The 19,334-nt window shown below is 35.4% G+C and overlaps 2 protein-coding genes across 3 annotated transcripts; both read right to left on the bottom strand.

Annotated features, from left to right (window-relative positions):
* Positions 1–597: 597 nt before the first annotated feature.
* Positions 598–7,808, bottom strand: LOC123874026 (major facilitator superfamily domain-containing protein 12-like). The gene is made up of 8 exons (XM_045919181.1): positions 7,142–7,808; positions 6,504–6,711; positions 5,924–6,008; positions 5,182–5,370; positions 4,561–4,858; positions 3,327–3,477; positions 2,696–2,823; positions 598–1,888 (listed from the first exon to the last, which is right to left on the bottom strand). Exons 1-8 carry the CDS (start codon positions 7,419–7,421, stop codon positions 1,827–1,829), a joined length of 1,401 nt encoding a protein of 466 aa, XP_045775137.1. The 5' UTR covers positions 7,422–7,808; the 3' UTR covers positions 598–1,826.
* A 330-nt stretch (positions 7,809–8,138) lies between these two features.
* Positions 8,139–18,732, bottom strand: LOC123873956. Of its 2 annotated transcripts, XM_045919088.1 has the most exons (9): positions 18,579–18,732; positions 18,297–18,405; positions 16,959–17,061; positions 13,318–13,595; positions 11,131–13,263; positions 9,789–9,893; positions 9,429–9,606; positions 8,962–9,100; positions 8,139–8,880 (listed from the first exon to the last, which is right to left on the bottom strand). In XM_045919088.1, exons 1-9 carry the CDS (start codon positions 18,587–18,589, stop codon positions 8,160–8,162), a joined length of 3,777 nt encoding a protein of 1,258 aa, XP_045775044.1. In that variant the 5' UTR covers positions 18,590–18,732; the 3' UTR covers positions 8,139–8,159. The 2 variants fall into 2 exon arrangements, with proteins under 2 accessions (XP_045775044.1, XP_045775036.1); XM_045919080.1 differs by having other exon boundaries at positions 11,131–13,595.
* Between the last annotated feature and the right edge of the window lie 602 nt (positions 18,733–19,334).

The following is a 19,334-nucleotide window of genomic DNA, read 5'->3' as shown; positions in this document are numbered from 1 at the left end:
TGATTAATACAATATTAACATAGAAACTATTGATTTGAAACTATACTATTGATAAAACAATGCTGTAATACAGGTGCTTTCCACACTATAACATAATATTTGAGCGAAACATTTACAAATAATAAAATATACAGTATTTTAAACAATTACATCTATACTAATAAATAAAATTGGAGTGTCTGTCTGTAATTTCGAAATAACTACCTCATATTAAGCTCATATGGTTATTTGAACTGAATCACACGTTTTTAAAATTTTTGTCTGTCTGTCTGTCTGTCTGTCTGTTTGAAAAGGCTAATCTTTGGAACGGCTGAACCGATTTTGACGGGACTTTCACAGGCAAGTAGAGGATTGACCAGGGCGTAAAATAGGCTACTTTTTTAACCGACTTTTAAAAAGGGAGTTGTGTTTTTCTACCTATGTACACCGAAATCTCCGAGATTTCTGAACCGATTTGCGTCATTTCTTTTTTAATCGATAGAGGAACTTTGCGACATTGTTTCATAAAAAAATTTGGAGTCCAACTCCTCAATCCTGATGCTGCAGGGGATCTGACCAATCCACGCGGGCGAAGCTGCGGGCATCAGCTAGTACATCATAAAGCTTAAAGTGTTATTAATCTCATAATATTATTTCTTGAGCATAAGAATTGCAATAAGTACATGCTACATTCAACTGTTAGCTGCTTTATTCCCTTGATATCACAGATACAGGTATTAAATACTAGTACACTGAATAAGGTGTGCCTTACAAAATGAGTTATTTTATACTGACACTGTTAATAGATGTCTATTATATTTTATTCAAATACAAGTTAGCCCTTGACTGCAATCTCACATGGTGGTAAGTGATGGTGCAGTCTCATCACTAACATTTAGTCCCCTACTACTGCAGCTGTCAGCGCCAAAATGGCGATAATCGAATTAGTTCAAAAACAGGTTGGCAATAGCAAGGCCAGTGTACTTGAAGTAGAGGTCAGTATGTGATATGCTTTAGTACTCATTATAACATATAGTAGGTTCCTACTCGTATGACCTATGTATGTATAGTTGTCATAATATAGTGTTTTTTTAACTGGGACAGTATGAGGAAATCCGAGATCATAAGAGATACGGACTTAGCATCAATAAAAAATTAGTAAATTTCATTGATTTTTATGGACAACTCACGCTTGACCAAAAAATGACTATGCCAAAATTGATTTTAAAAAAAGACCTAGTTTCCTAAGACAGTTTCCCTGTACCTCCTTTGGTTATTTATTTCCCCATACTGTCCCAGTTAAAAAAAAAACACCTGTATACTGCCTAGCCTATATGGACATAAAAATACCAAGAAGTATAGAAACTTGTTTACGTATAATTTGTATAACGAATAATACATTATGTATGAGCCTAATTATATTATTATTCTTCTCTACTTATAACTATTGACATAAACATTTTTAACTTGCAACAACATATTATTAAAACGAAACAATATTTATATAATTATATTGCACAATTAAGAGATTATAATATTTTTATTGCATAAAATTCTATTTATATAGGTACTTCTACTCTATTCTATACTGAAAAAAAATCACATTTATTATTTTTAAAACTATATTTTTAAAAGTTGAATGTCTTTTTCTATTCTTAAACATGTTACAGATGTACTAAATCCTTTTTATCCTTCATTCCGTTGCAGCTTTTGCTAAGTATGACAAAAATCTAATGTATCAGATTCGAAACAATGAAACTTTTGAATTAGCACTTTAACCATTGAACTATTTGTCTGAGGAATGTTTTCCTTTCCCTACTTATCTAAATAATTATTTACAAAATTTGCTAACTCTCCAATATACGCGGTGATGCTGCAACAACTTCGTCGTCATTTACTGATGGGTTGACTGAAACACAAAAATACATTCTTTTAATAAGTTTCCAGAATTAAAAATTAAGACACTCTCACAATATTTTCATTTGATTTTACCATAAACTTATACCTACACCAGTTATTAATCAGTTTGTTCATAATGTCTTAAATTAGTTTTAATTTTGGCTTGATAAAAGTCGCGTCACTATGTTGCTTGTGACGCGGCTGAAGAACAAATCTTCAAACCATTTATAATGAACTAAATGATGCACTCGCACCTACATGCGCGTGGACTTAGGTTTTTAAAAAGCCCGTGAGCACACTTTGATTTTCCGGGATAAAAGTAGCCTGTCACGCTTCAGGTCTTTAACTATATTCACACAATAAATCACATCAATCCTTTGCTCAGTTGCGACATGATTCAAAGCAAAAAGCAAACCTTAATAATAATAATCATCAATCCATCGCCGGCTCACTACTGAGCACGGGTCTTCTCTCAGAATGAGAAGGGTTTGGTCCATAGTCCACCACGCTGGCCAAATGCGGATTGGCAGACTTCACACACCTTTGAGAACATTATGGAGAACTCTCAGGCATGCAGGTTTTCTCACAATGTTTTCCTTCACTGTTAAATCAAGTGATATTTAATTTCTTAAAACGCACATAGCTTCGAAAAGGTAGGTCCAGGAGGTGGACGTCTTAACCAACAGGCTATCAATTTTTTTTCATTATAGGCAAGAGCTTTACCACAATCACACCTGATGGAAAGTGATGATTTGGCCTAAGATGGTACGCGTTTACCTAGACGATCAATATGGGTCAATATGGGTATGATACTCACTGGTCAGTAGCAGGGAGTCGTGCGTGACGCTGGGCAAGGCGAGCGTGAGCGCGAGGCCGAGCGCAGCCGCGGCGCCGCACACGAACGACAGCACATAGCGGTAGTAGGAAACGCCAGCCTCGTCCGCGCTGCCAACACAACAAGTTTACTAATAAAGTAGAGACTCGATTATCTGGACCTCAATCATCCGGATTCGCGATTATCCGGATCGCCAACCGACCAATTGCTTACGCCAAATGACAATTACCAAATATTTACTAAATAAAAAAAAAATGATTAAGATTGCAATATTTTAATATTACAGAAAATATGTGTGTTAGTAGACACAATATGTACCTACGTACGAAAATGTATCTTTATTCTTTTAATAAACATTGATTTTTGTTGATAAGTTCGATTTGTATTTGTTGTTTTGAATGAAGACTTAAGATTATGTGTTAATAGTATGTATATAATATGTACAAAAATCGCTTTTCTTCATACATTCAATTATCCGGATTTTCTGACAGAAAAACCAATACTTCAGTACTTTTTGGCCCGAACCGGGACCACGTCAACTGCAGTCAAATATTCTAACTACGACACCAACGAGGCAGTTGCAGTTTACTCTAATAGGTATTTAGATACTCACTACATCTGTATAAGCGCAATGGCAGCGCCGCAAGACAGCTTGTCCGTGAAGCTCATCAAGCCGTACACGAAGGCCGACGCATCCGTGGTGGCGCCCACCAGGTCCGCCGTCAGCGACAGGCTGGTGACCAGCATCTGAGCTCCTCCGAAACCTGGTTTCAATAATAATATTATAATACCTACAGGTTTCTTAGGATAATAATGCGGTGGGTTCCCAAATCTTTCAGCATGCATCTCATAGAGATGGAGATTGCGACTCTTAGCGACTACACGGACAGATTAGTATACAGTACTTTAGTAAAACACCGGTCAAGTGAGAGTCGAACTCGCATACGAAGGGTTCCGTACCATCGTACAAGGTATTTTAACATTTTAATGTGCAACACTGCAAATTAATGACAACAGCGCCATCTATATGTGATTTAGTAAATAAATTTTTTCGTTGAACACATCTAAATTTTTTTTTGTGAAGTAACCACAAGTTTACTGTTTTCGGATTTATTCCTTTACTTGTGCTATAAGATCTACCTACGTACCTTTCGCGATTCTATGTCAACGGGAAGTACCCTATAGGTCTTCTTGACAGACACGACGGACGGATGTACAGACGGACGGACAGACAGACAGACAACAAAGTGATCCTATAAGGGTTCTCTTTTTGAGGTACGGAACCCTAAAAAAACTACCACAAAGTTTGTTAAAGGCCATAAACGATATCTTGATTCCATTCGAATTCCAGTTGTAGTTTTTATCATTGAATTCCTCAGTACAAAGTATTGTAATAAAACATAATATTTATATCTAACTCTACTTCTGACTCAACCTATGAAGTAAGAAGTCAGTCATAACCTCATAATTATAACGCGCATTCTATATACCTATCTATTGAACTAGGTAACTACTAAACGCATCATTATATTTCATGAATCATCAATGATTGTTTTTTTTTTCTCAATACAAGTTAGTGCTTGGTTGCGATTTAATCTGCTAAGGTAATGCACCCTAAGACAGAAGCGCTAATGTACGCGAAGAAACACGGCAGTCTCGACCGAAGCCTCCTAGCTGGTATAACTTAAATGGGTCATGAGATCATATTGTAGTCAATAATTACGTTCGTAAATAAATCAAAGTGCAACTCATGAGCAACTGATAAGCACTTTTGGAATCAATACCTACACAGCTGCCTACATGATTTAAACACATGACCATGCTATCTGTATTACTATGTTACTAACCTATTAACACAGCAACTACATAGATAAAATATTCTTTGAAAATATCATCAGACTCCAAGTAAATCCACAGCAAGCCACTGATTGCGCCGGCACAACCCAATAGATAGCTCAGTTTTCTCGTGAAGGACCTCGGAGCCAACCTCTGCAGGCCAGCTGCGGCCAGGCTCCCAATATACATGGCTAGAGGCACCACAGCCAGCGACCGTGCCGCCAGCCCTAAAGTACGGTGCAGGTACAGGGGTATGAGGACTTGGGATATGTTCACCACGAGCCTTGTGCTCATGTATATACCTGCAACCTGAAAACATATACTAAATATGCACCATGTCACATTAATTAATTAAGTAATTAAGGTCACATTTGAGGGTTCTATACCTCAAAAAGACAAAGAAACTTATAGGATCACTTTGTTGGCCACCTGTCAGTCAAGACCCTTCTTCTCAGTGACACTTAGAGACAGTCAAGGGCTAACTTGTATCTGAATAAAAAATAAGAAAATTCATTTCCTCCACTCTCTTCGCCCTGGGCTGGTTTCCGTCTGTTGTGCGTTCCTCCACGTCCACTGTCATCCAGAGCTTTAACTGAAACCAAATGTTAGTAGTATCTCAATATCACTCTTACCTGATACAACAACCCCTTGCGCAGTATATCACAGTGTACAGTGCTAGTTTCATTATCGGAAGCCAGTATTTGACCCCTCTGATGTTTCTCAGGCACAGTGATGTGGAACACAATGGATGCCAGTGTACCCACGGCCAGGACTATGAACATTATATTCCTGAACTTCCACACATCTGCTGGTCCCACTTGCTGTAATAACAGTTAATATTAATATCTGTCTCAGGTTGTCTATTTTATATTGATATCAACTTGTCTTTTACTTGATCAACAAAAGGTGGCTAAGTACCAAAAACAAATTGATTTTCGGCTGGATTTGGACAATTTTTGTCATTTAAATGCATTCCAATTCCGTCTGTACACCTTTGATGAAAAATTACAAGATGAGCTTAAGGACGTCAAAAAACGTCTACGAAAACTCCGTTCAACCACGGCTGGGCGTATGTATATTTGACCTTTAAGCAATTAATTTAATTTTATGTAAATAAACTAACTACATACTAAGTATTTCAGGACCAAAATGTAAAATTAGATATGAAAGAATCATGTTTCCTCATAATGTTTTCCTTCACTATTAAAGCAAGTGGTATTTAATCATTTAAAATGCACATAACCCAGAAAGTGAGAGGTGTGTGCCCAGAATCGATCTCCAGATCGAAAAGAAACCACATCCAAAAGAAAGCACATCTAAACCACTAAGCTATCACCGCTCCCCAAAGAACAAATATAATTTTAAACAACATACTTCTTTGTCACACTCTCCAGTCAAATGCAGTATTATCCAGGTGATGAAATAGACAAATAAATTTGAGAAAACTGTAAATCCATATCTGTAAAATAAAAACGTAATTATTATTATATTACGTACTTAGCAGCTGATTCCTACAACCTAGATAGTCTAGGTTCTCGAAGGGACCTACATGCGAACTATTGACTTTCACTACTTATTTTATATTACAACATGGAGAGTGACATCGGCTACTTTTTATCCCGGAAACAAAAAAGATCCCATCTATCATCAAAATTTTTAAAACCTAAATCTGTGTGGATGAAGTCACAGGCTATAAGTATAGTTCGTTATGACAATGATTACTAACTTTAAATTAAAGTAATAATAACATACAAATGGCAATTCTTTTTGTATGAAGAAAAACATTTACACCTCTGTAATTGCAACTTTTAAAATTACGTAATTGTAGTAAAATTATATGTTAACACTCAATAATTAATTATTATCTGTGAATAAATTCAAATGGTTTCCAATGTTTTATTTTTCAGTTTTTACCCACTATTTCATTAAGGAAAATTCCATGCTGTTCTATTACCTGATTGCAGTGAGATGTGTCCTTATGTGGGGATCCTCAGCCAGCTCTGGGATTAAGCTAAGATGTGATATCTGCACAGATGCCCATCCAATTTGAAATATTGTTATGAAGGCGGCAAAATAAAACATCTGTGCCCATTTATCTGATGTGGAACATCCGGTGCATTGCATGAAGATGAATGGAAATGACAATAGTACACATACAGTACCTAAAAAAGTAAATTAAATAGTTAGCTACTCAATCAATATACAATTCAATTTTAATTTTATTTAGTAAAATTGTCTGGATAAACTGCAATTGGAATACTCTTCTCTCTGAGATCAGTCTTTCCTATAACAATTAAATATAATTTTATAATTATATTATCTGGGTATCTTTGAAACGCGAGTGAATAGGCTCCTAGGCAAACACGTCCCGTCTTACCTTAGGCCACATCACTTCCCATCAGGTGACATTGTGGTCAAGCGTGGACCTATAGTAAATAAAAAAATAAACATGGTCTTTTCAAACTATTTAAGCACAAACACATTATTCCTATGCTTTATTAGAGAATGTGTATAAAACACTAAAGGATTTTGAATTTTGGACTATGGAAGGTGATGGTTAACCAACTTACACAGCTATTTGAATAGGCTTACCAAAAAGATGCCACAGCTTCCTCCTCCCATATCGTGCACTTAAATAGTTATTTGTGTTATCAGAATGATATCCAATAAAAGGAGTAAACAAAGCATCTACAACTTGCCCTATTAACATTAAGTATCCAGCTTGAGAAGCCGAAAATTCTAGCACGAGATGAAAAAATACTAAAAAATAGGTAAACCACAAACTAGCACAAACATCGTTTAGTATATGACCGATCCCGTATCCAACTTGAAGCCATAAACTAGTTGAGATATCTAAAAGTTCATTATCCATTTTGAAAGTCTAATCCTCCCACGCTCTCAACTCTCAGCCCTAAAAAATAATAAACTGTGAAGCGATGAGATCTTACGAGTTCATAGACATTTCAATAAAATTTAATTTTTTAAATATTTTTAGTTTGAAAATCCCACGAAAATCCACTATTCACCACCGTCCGTGCAGAGTGCACCACACCACACCAAAACCACCACGGACCACCCTTTTTTTCTGGTCGAGGCAGTCGATGCAGGGTGTTCGGTTCTGTGATCTCGATGGGACCCTGGGACTACCCATCAAAACAAAAACATTAAAAAACATTCAGAACAAAATTACAAAAGTGAAACATATTTTTATACTCTTTGAACATGAGTGAAGAAACAAAGGCCAAAGAGTTAAATTGTTGCTTACTGTACTGCAAGCAAACGCAAATCATGATTAGGTACCTACTCTTTGGTGCTTTTGCCTCTTGTCACGTAGACAGGAAAAATCGCGGCAAATTGCGAATCCGACTCGACTTGACCAGGTTTTTTAAATATTTTGACTGTTTAATATATTTTACATAGGTAGATACCTATGCTGATTTTACTATGATTCTACGTTTTTTGTTATTATGGGAGATCTCCATAGCAGACCGAGATGCCGAAAAATATTATTCGGAAATATAAGGTAGATAGTTATGTAGGTAGTTCAAGGCAGGCGATTCAATACTTGCGTGATTTAATTAAAGATGCATTAATTTATGCATTAATTTTATTAAACAAGACGCGTATCATAATAAAGATTATTTGACGGTAGTTTCCTACATCTACAATTACATGTTGCAACCGTGCCTTCTGATGCCACAGCGCGTAATGGAGCACGGAGTGGACGCGAGACTAAAGTGGTTTTGTCTGAACTAGAACATGGCTGAGTCGGGCGTAAGCGGCGCTCACGTTCTACTCGAGACCTCTCAACTCTTTGTGCAAAAGCGACACTCTTCTGAAGAGCTGCCAAACTATCAGTGCGAGCAGGAAATCTTTCCAAACTATTTGAAACTTCTCCTACTTCTGCGGTATCTGTATCGATAATTTCTTGATGATCCAATATCATCCCTAGGTTTATTTTAAGATTAGTCGAGCCGTCTCTGAAAATCAAATATATTGTAGCTTGGTCCAATACTCTTAGGGAAAAATGTTCGTTTATTTTCAAAGCTTTCATTTTTATTTGAAATGGTTTAAATTTTTGAGACAGCTTTTTACTCTTCTCTTTTATAAAGTTGTCAAACTCAATAGCGAGCATTTCTTCGTTATCGGGTCGCGTTTTACTCTCTGCGGGGCCGCCAAGTTTGATGATATCAGGATCTTTGTGTGCCATTTGCGTATCTATCATAACTTGTTGTAGTACTGGAGGGTCGTTTAAAGTGTGCCATTTCCAGTGCGATACAGGCCCGATGCTACGGTCGAGAATCACTCCTTCCGTCTGATTATATTTGAGTCTACAAATAAATAACGGCAATATAGTAATATGTATTATTCTTAAAAGTTTCGTGAGATGAAGTTTGCTTGGGTAGCTGTACCTTATTTTACCAGTGTGATCGAACACGATACCATTGCCAAGGTAATCAAAAGTTGCGAGAATAGCTAATGGACGTGAACAGCCACGCGTATCGGGCTCCCCGCTGCTGTGGATAACAAAGCGCTGCTGCGCATTAATTTCTGTAAAAATACGAACCGTTAAATTGCGTTAAGTCTGCGTAAAACTCAACCTTACTTAGGTTGAGTTTAGTACAGTCCTACTAGTCCAATCTAAGTACGAGATGTACGACTGCGCATTGACAAAAATAGTTCTCTGCCGGGCTTCTGTATCTGATCTTTAGTCTATGATCATTGACCTGCAAAACCCGCCTAGTTGCAACTTCAGAATGGACTAGGTAGGTACGTCTAGCTTTGCGCGCACTGTGCCTACTTTTCCTTACTTTTTCACTTGAAAGTATCTATATAACCTAAATATCTTCCTATTATGTGCGTAGATTTGAATAAGCACCTTCTGCATCATAGTAGTCTAGAGCCAACCGGCCACTCCTGTAATATAAGCGGCCCCGACCGCTATCATCAAACTCAGCCAATTTTTCGCCAGTATCGTAATGCATTATTTTCTTGTTTTTATTATGTTCAAACCAATCAAATTCGGGATGCGCCGGTCGCATTCGATAGACATTCATCTGTTATCGAAATAAGATAAATTAATTATGTAGGTATATTTTTATTTTAATGCGTGCGGGTCTCAAGAGCGCGCACTAGGATTATCTTTTGCAGGTGTGTGATGCAAGTTCAAATCATAACATGTACTTATGTTCGAGACTTAAAATTTCCCAATTACTTATTATTACTCGACTTTTCGTACCTTTCTAACCACTTTTTCTGTTGGTAACATAGTCCAACCCTTTTCAATGAAAGTTCTATCAGATAACGCGTAACGTATTATACCTTTTGGTTGATCTTGTTCGGCCTGAAAATGCAAAGGTACCTGAAAATATGACCAAAAACTTCCGCCGCTCTCCTAACTCTAGGTATCTACTTTTGCAATCCTCGTCTTGCAAACATAGACTTTGAAAATGTAAAAGTTTAGGGCCAGAAGCTATGCTTTCGATCTTTGCCTAGCTAGAAAGACGAAAGTTGCATTTAGGTGTTTGACAGAACTTCTCTCATATTCTTTGTCTCTAGTCATAAAATTGTAATAATAATATATAAGCGTTACGAACCTCCATTTTTTTGCTCTTTGACATGCTTTATTAAAGGTTTATTAGTATAAAATTAAATATAATAATTATGAAATAAAGGATACAAAAATCTGTAGTTCTAAATATTTGACACTAAGGAATGTCAATTTAAAAAAAAATTAATAACTGTAAAAATAATAATTTAACACCTGCCAGTCGTTTCAGACAGTTAAGTAGGTGGTAGTAAATAAAAAAGTAGGTAAAAGTTAAAACGCATTCTACAAAAGCACATATTTTCAGTTTAAAAATAAAAAATGGCTTCTAAGTATTTTTAAAAACTTCTACTGGTATCTATTCATTTATGGAGAGGCCCCACTGCGCGAATGTTTTTCGACTTTCCGAGTTTGGGTGAAGTTCGCCAAACGCCAAATCTTCTAGCCAGTTGCCATAATTTCCTTTGATGCAGGCATAGACATACGAATTTTCGCTTCGCAGGCCAAATTGCAGCCTCAACACTGTGGCATAATAAAACGAGAAACCAAGAAAAATATTGGTTATGTATATATATATTTAACATGCGGAGGTCGCATCACCTCAAACACGAAAGTTTGGCGAATTTTTGCGAATGTCAAATTATACGATTGACGACGCCGGCCACACCGACTAGTTGCCGAAGATTTGCCGAATGTTCGCGAATGGGGCCACATCATTAGAAATCAAAACCGGGTAGAGAATTGTCTGTAGCTAGCCTTCATAATAAAAGAGAAAGAGAAAGGTACTGTATGATATAATTAAAATTTTAATCGGCACTTCGTAATTTATTGAGGTCAAATGCCAGCGAACTTCCAACCATGTCTTGCCCACAGCCTAATATTTAAATAAAAATTAGCTTTTATACTTTGACTGAGGATCAACAATTACGTTTAATACGAGTTTGTATTATTATCTGATTATAGATTATGTTATCTGGCGAGAGCTAAGATTTTATTTATTGTTTTTAAATACATAGATACGAACGTCACTTACATATTTTCCAGCCGCGGCCGGCGGCTTGCGTTCTAATTGTTCAGATATATCATCAATATTAATTTTGGGTACACTGATAAGATCCTCATTAAATGTCATAAATATAGGAAAAGTTTTTTTTTCATCAGACTTTTCTATGAACGACTTTTTATATTTGAAAATTTTTTGACCAATAATGATATTATTTATCTCAACCCTTTCGGCTTTATTTATTGTTATCTCTTCAATGTCAAGCTCCAGCTCAGAATCATTACAGATAGCACACGTAGCCATTTTGATACCTTTATGATCCCTTTTATGATCTGCAATAAGCGTCAGAGGAATGTGAATTTCTGATATATTTCTGGCTCGATGTCTCTTTTCGGCAACTTCTGATTGTTTCAATTTAACTAATTGTAAAATTAAATCATCATGTGGAGGTCCTCTAATCTTTACTTCATTAATGTTCAACTCTTTGATTTTTGGTTCCTCACTCTTTTGTACAGGTTTTGGCTGTTTTTGTACACTTTCAGTTTTATGTTCCATTTCTCGAAAAGCTTTTAATTTTAATGCAGCGTCTTCTTTTGCTTTACTCATATCCGCCGAAAATGTCTTCTTTTCTATCACTTTTTCTTCGTCTTTCCGCTTTTCAATTTTTGAAATTTCAGCAATATCCTTTTCTTTTTCAGACTTATCTTCTATTTCTTTGGTGTTTTTTTGTTCTTTTGCAGACTTGTCTTCTATTTCTTTGGTGTTTTTTTGTTCTTTTGCAGACTTGTCTTCTATTTGTTTGGAGTATTTTTGTTTTTCAATCTTGTCTATTTCATTTTTTTCCTGTTCACGTGTTTTACTTTCTTTTTCAAATTGTTTTTCTTTTACTTGTATACGTGTTTCTTTGTCTGTTACTGGTTTTTCTTTTTTCCCTTTTTCAGACGGTTCCTTTTTTTCTTTTTCACGAGCGGATTGATTTTTAACCCTTTCACGTATTTCTTTCTTAGATTGGTCTTCTTTTTCTCGTTTCAGATTTTTCTTTTCTCTCAGCTTATGTTCTTTCTCTAGTTTTAAACTTAATTCTTTAACTTGTCTTGCCTCTTTGTTTTGAGCTTTTTTAGAGTTCACCACTGCATTTTTATCACTTTTCGGCTCAGCTTTTGTCCCACTTTTTACACTTTTCTCTGACGTTTCTTTTACATCTTTACTTACTCTTCCTATACTGATCGTTTTCTTCCTGCTGGTATCCAATTTTTCTAGAACATTTTTTTCTCTTTTCTTTTCCTGTATATCTTCTTGAAAAACTGTTTTGCTTTCTTCAAGAAGTATAATCTTCCTTTCACTAGCTTTTCTTTTTTTATCATCCTCATTTAATCGACGTACTAATTCTTCTTCATTTTTTCTTTTTAAATCCTCTTCTCTTGCAAGTAACATATCTTGAGTGTCTTTTATTAATTCTGAAGAACTCTTATGTACTTGAACTGGTTTCTTTATTAGCTCAGCTTCATTTATAAAAAAATAACTAAAATCTTTCTGTAACAATTCTTTAGTCTTAGCTAAAAGGGAAGAAGAAAAAGCTTTATCGGAGCTATATTTTGGGAGAGTATCAGGTGACAACATCGTTCCCATTTTAGTTTTTAAACTGCCAGTTCCCACATCTGACTTTCTTGTAGTTTCAAATTCATGAGCATTCTGTTCCACAAATTCATTTCTACGACGATTTTGTTCCGCTATCAAGTCCAAAATAGACGGTTCGTTATCCTTAAGTTTGATTTCTTTCTGAATATGTGTAGAAGGACGTAGTGAGTCTAATTTTGGCTGTGGTTGATGGTCAGATTTTTCTATTAAATCATGAAAATTAAAAAATAGAGATTCTTCAGAAATAGAAATTCGTCTTCGTGGATATTCTTTGTCTGTTGCGTATGATTGAAAAAGCTTTGCATCATGCACAGGCCAATTAATTTTTTCATCCGAATAAAGTGGTTTTTTAAATTTAACATTGCTTCCAAAACGATGTATATCAGCGTCTGATTCTGTTAATTCAGAATCAGAATAATTTTTGGGTGTCAATCGAATTTTTTGACCAATTTTGGGAAACGAAATTCTTTTTTGTTGAAGTTCTATAAGATTTGTTTCATGTAATTCTTTTTTACCTACAGTTAATTGGTTTACTTGAGGCTCACGTTTCTGTTTTGAATTTATGTGACATATAATGTTATCTAATGATTCTGATCTAGGACGAACGTATATTTGTCTTGATGCGTTAGATTGTCTTTTGATTGTCTTTGTGGCTTCCTTTTTTGAGGATTTTTTGATTGCAATAAACTTTTTAATGACTTCACTACACTCGCAGGATGAAATACCTTTACGGTCTTTAGTTCGACACTTATCACATATACCAAGTACATCGAGCTTATTAACTGTAGGGATATTATGCAATATTTTTTCTGCATGTTCAAGGATATATTTACAGCGTGGGCACTTCTTATACTGACCTGAAAATGAATTTAATAAAAAGCATACTAATTTCTCAAAGAAGGGAATGTGTTGTGAACCTAATAAGTTATAATTATACAGGGTGGTCAAAAAGTCGTGGATCAAACGAAATAGGGAGATAGAGGAGGTCATTTCCAGCAAAAAATATTTCTACAGCATGGCCTTATTTAAATTGCCCTAAGAGTTATGAATATTTTTGAGATTTTTAACAAAATACCAGATTCTCTTACAATTAGACTAATTTAAAAAAAATGAGATAAAAGATAATAAAACAAACGATGCTGTGTCATTACTAGATAATGTATCAGCACTACAAACCTTCTATTGAGGCTCTGGGTGCCAAATTACAAGAGCAATTAATTTTTTTCCAAAACTTTTAAAGCGTTACCAAAAATTAAATGTCACTTTAAAAGCGCACTGTGAAAAAAAAATGTACTACGAAAAAGTGACCCTGTATCAGAAAAACTTGCTGATTTAATGCCAATTTAAATGAGGTATAACACATTACTCTTTGTTTCGTAATTCTGGTATTATAATCGTTTTTTCATATCAAGGTGCAAATTTCAGTAGATTAGTTTAATTCAAAAAAAAATTGAAGATTATCATGCTGCTAGTTAAACTGCTAGTTTTTTGTACGTTGGAATGCTAGAAACATCACTGTGCTTGTCACACTTAAAATTTGTGAAAAGAATAGAAACTCTTCACTACCACCTCGTGCCAGAACCACCCAGAACTACCCAGAACGCCCGTCTTGCAAGTAGTTCATCTTTTCTAGGAAACAAAAGGATAAAGAAACTATGCCTCTCGTTCACACTAATCATCATTTCTATTTGCATTGTTGGAATAAGGAAGGATGTGAAAGAGAGGCATAGTTTTTTTATCCTTTTGTTTCCTAGAAAAGAGGGCGTTCTGGGTAGTTCTGGCACGTGGTGGTAGTGAACAGTTTCTGTTCTTTTCACAAATTTTAAGTGTGACAAGCACAGTGATGTTTCTAGCATTCCAACGTACAAAAAACTAGCAGTTTAACTATCAGCATGATAATCTTCAAAATTATTTTGAATTAAACTAATCTACTGAAAGGAGAATGCCCATGGACAGTACTCTCACAAGAAGCATTGTACCTTAAAAATTTTATTAATTTATTAAAGCTAAAATAAAAACATAATTTCTCACTAAGTTTCATGAATATTTGTTTTGGGATTATTTTTTTCGTAAATAAAAGTGCTTTTAAACTTCCGGCTGTTATGTAAGCCATTATTGTAGTTAGTTTTATCTTTTAATTTTCATCCCCTTCAGGAAAGGCAAAGGTCGTAGACCATACAGCCTGGTAAGAAGCCATTATTGTCAAAGAAAGATCAATTGTAATCACTACGATTATTGTAGTTATTTACTGATTGCCATTCATTTGTCACTAAAGTACTGAGAAGAGATGTCCATTTTGAAAAATGATATTATTGTTTGCTATATCGATTATCTAGGTCTACGATATCGATTTTTTTAATTTGAGTTTTGTTACTCTGAATTGTTTATTATTATTTTTAGAGCCTATTTTTACTGTGAATAATATTATCTTTATTTTTACCGCATTTATGATTTTTTAACCTTCTCAAATGCGCAGTAATTAATAACACGTTTTAATGTAGGTACTGACATAATTCGAAAAAAATTGACGATGAAAGTCGAATCGATTTATTTTTATCGGCAAGAGTACATAGCTCCAGTCTATACTGTCTATGTTCGAGATGCCTAGCGATATATAGACGCCATATTTTGTGTTTGTTTAGATTCTATTTAGTATGTTTTTATTTCGGTTTGTGTATGTTACGCACCGAGTTGAGTAGCTGTAGGACTTTGCTCATAGCAGAGTGAATTATCCAGTAGAATGGTAACTAGCCACATCCAAAGCCTCCCACTAGATGTATTATCTGGTCTCATAAAGCTAGGTATCCAACCATCATCATTATCAACCGCTAGACGTCCACGTCTGGACATAGGTCTCTTGTAGGGACTTCCACAGACCACGGCCTTGCGCCGCCTGAATCCAGCGGCTTCTTGCGACTCGTTGTCTTTCCACCTAGTGAGGGGTCTTTCAACGCTGCGCTTTCTGCTACGAGGTAGTGATGCCAACACTTTTGGGACCCAAACGCCTATCGTTTTTTCGAACTATGTGCCCTACAAATTGCCACTTCCTGTATCCAATACGGGTGATATATTATTTCTTAATTACTATCCAATCATTCATACTAATTATTACTAACATGTAGAGTTCTGTCATCGGTGTTAATCGTGTAGGTCAGCGATGTACCTATATGTGAACGGGTACTAGGTAGGTAAGTATTCGTAAAATAAAAGGCTATAATTTTCTTTCTCTTCTAACAGTCGAATACCTACTCGACTATTTTGTTTAAAAAAATCTGAAACTGACTGTTTTATTAAGCCTATATAGATCCTTTCTTACTTTTTAGCTGGACCTAACCTCAAAATATTGTAATTTTTTATGGTTAATATTTCTGAAATACGGAAACCGTTTTCACTAATTTTTTCTACAAATATTCTGATGATGTCATTGAACAGATAGAACTTGATTTTATGGTGATACAAAAATCTTGAAGACAGTACATTTGTTCATACTTGAATGGGCATTGTCTTTTGCACCTTGATATGAAAAAACAATTATAATACCAGAATTACGAAACAAAGAGTAATGTGTTATACCTCATTAAATTGGCATTAAATCAGCAAGTTTTTCTGATACAGGGTCACTTTTTCGTAGTACATTTTTTTTTCACAGTGCGCTTTTAAAGTGACATTTAATTTTTGGTAACGCTTTAAAAGTTTTGAAAAAAAATTAATTGCTCTTGTAATTTGGCACCCAGAGCCTCAATAGAAGGTTTATAGTGCTGATACATTATCTAGTAATGACACAGCATCGTTTGTTTTATTATCTTTTATCTCATTTTTTTTAAATTAGTCTAATTGTAAGAGAATCTGGTATTTTGTTAAAAATCTCATAAATATTCATAACTCTTAGGGCAATTTAAATAAGGCCATGCTGTAGAAATATTTTTTGCTGGAAATGTCCTCCTCTATCTCCCTATTGCGTTTGATCCACGACTTTTTGACCACCCTGTATATACCTATAGCACAAATCTGAAGATGAAGGAAGAATGCGATGCAAACTCGTAACTTAAAATGCTGCTTCAATTTGAATAAGCACATACCGAGAAAAAGCACACCCATGTTTAAATAATATGAATCGTAGCAAGCATCAGAGCCTCTTAATGAAGCATGTAGGTGAGTAGATATACTTAATTAAAACTAGGTAAGTAACTTAAATTAGTAAATATCTAAACAATAATCACCAAGTTTGGGAATCAACTTCTCTGAAGCAATATCATAATTTTTTGTGTTTTGTAGAATAAATATTTCTGTAGAACTTTCATTTTTTCCCGTATAAATATTTACCTACAAGATAAAATGTGTTTCTAACGCTCCAGCTACACGCTCTTTCTGCGCAATCCAATCTTTAGTAGTTTTTGGGACTGCGCGGGATATTTTCTTAACGTCCACACGCACGCACTTAACTGCGCACACCTAGTATAATATTGTAGTCTTTGACTGCGCAAACTGGCTTGTGCAGGTGCAACTCTCAGGTAAGATGGAGCGTGTAGCGGGAACGTAAGAGTCCATATTAAGAGAGCTAAGCTGCAACACTGCGGAAAATGCCACTTGTTTTACCTATTACACCTGCGCCTATTTTTACCCGACTACGGCGAAGTCAAAAGGAAGGGTTTATGATTTTAGCAGTAGGTATAATAATTATGTGTGTATTATGATTGTATCAGATTTTGTGTGTTCAACCGTGGCGCCTAAATTACTGGACCGATTTTGATGAATGAGGTGTCAATCAATTATTATTCGTTATTATGGTGCGGGTAACATTGGCTTCATTTTTTACGAAAAAAATCGACCTGACGGATGTTACATTCAAGAAAGTGTGAAAATATCGTGAGGAAACCTGCCTGCTTGAGAGTTCTCCATAATGTTCTCAAAGGTGTGTGAAGTCTGCCAATCCGCACTTGGTCAGCGTGGCGGACTATGGCCAAATCCTTCTCATTCTGAGAGGAGACCCATGCTCAGTAGGGAGCCGGGCGATGGGTTGATGATGATGATTGTGATGTTCCTAATCTATACTAATAATAATCCATACTAATATTATAAATGCGAAAGTGTGTCTGTCTGTCTGTCTGTCTGCTACGTTTTCGCGGCCCAACCGCGGAACCGATTTTAATGAAATTTGGAACAGACTTGAGGTACATCCCGGGGAAGGACATAGGCTACTTTTTATCCCGAAAAGTCGAAGAGTTCCTACAGGATTTAAAAAACAAAATCCACGCGGGCGAAGCCGCGGGCATCCTCTAGTACCCATATAAAAACGTACCTACTTTGGTGCCAGTAATATGCACAACTTTCGTTAGTTAGATTAATATTCAACATATTGTATTTTCAGGACAATTTTGAATAGTTTTGGACAATTATGGGAACAGATTATTATACTTAATAATATTATTCGTAAAATACAGCTATGCCGGTGGCTTTGGGCCACCTTTTTATTTATTTTTATTGAAAAAGGCACCCAAAACAGGTTGTAACCAAGGTTGTAACTTTAAAACTCTAAATTAGATTATTTAGCTACTTACCCCTTGAGCACAAAAATAACGGTAAATAAGCAAACCGGCACTTTTAACGTTGACAACATTTTGAAAATATGGACATTCCTCGCAAGTCGTGCAGCATGGGCACCTTTGTCTAAACCGTTGAAAATATTAAAAAATTAGGTACCTACCTAAATATGCAGTTGCAGTTAGACTATTAGATAATAAATCAGCAGTAAGTCAATGATAATCAGCGATATAAATGTTAGATACTTTTGTACTATACAATAGTTGATGTTACAATATGGTGAACACTGTAATGCTTACCTATCTCCCATAGTTCTTATCTTTACTTTTGTGGAATGGAGTTTTAGCTTATAAATGGTGCTACAAACAGATTAGCAAAATATATAAGTAGTAAATTCTTAAATTACTTAAAAATTAAACAACAACAAAATACAATATTTCTCACAATGTCAAATCCAATGAAATTGACAACAAATCCTTCAATTTATTTGCTAAAGATTTGCTAGGTTGGCATGGGCCTTGCATGGGCTAAAAAAGTGTGTCAAATCTACCTCTGATTAGTGATTTGTAAAGATAAAAAAAACTGGTCACGCGCAAGTCGGACTGACACACGAAGTGTTCCGTACCTGTACCATTGTACAAGAAATCTCAAACCAGTATACCTATAATCGATAGTCGAGAGGTACCTACACAGGGCGTTATTAGTCTAAGCAGTGCATTTTAACTGGGATAGTATGGGGAAATCCAAAACCATTGAAGATACATGGAAACTGTCTCACATTTTTTTGTAAAATCAATTTTGGCATAGTTAAATTTTTGGTCAAGCGTAAGTTGTCTAAAAAAATAATCTAATCTAAGAGAATCATCAAAAGCACTTTATATCTAATTGGCAGAGTAATCTTGCATATTTGACCCATCTTCATAGATTCAGTCCGACTTGCACTTGACCGGTTTTTCTATTACTTACCTTTCTAATGATACATACTACTCATACCTAATATTCAATAATAATTTTCATATTATGGATTATAGAAATCTGAATGGCCTCATGACGAC

This window comes from Maniola jurtina, chromosome 2 (genome assembly GCF_905333055.1).
Source record: "Maniola jurtina chromosome 2, ilManJurt1.1, whole genome shotgun sequence".
Classification (NCBI taxonomy): domain Eukaryota; kingdom Metazoa; phylum Arthropoda; class Insecta; order Lepidoptera; family Nymphalidae; genus Maniola; species Maniola jurtina.
This window is presented reverse-complemented; position numbering and strand designations above follow the sequence as displayed.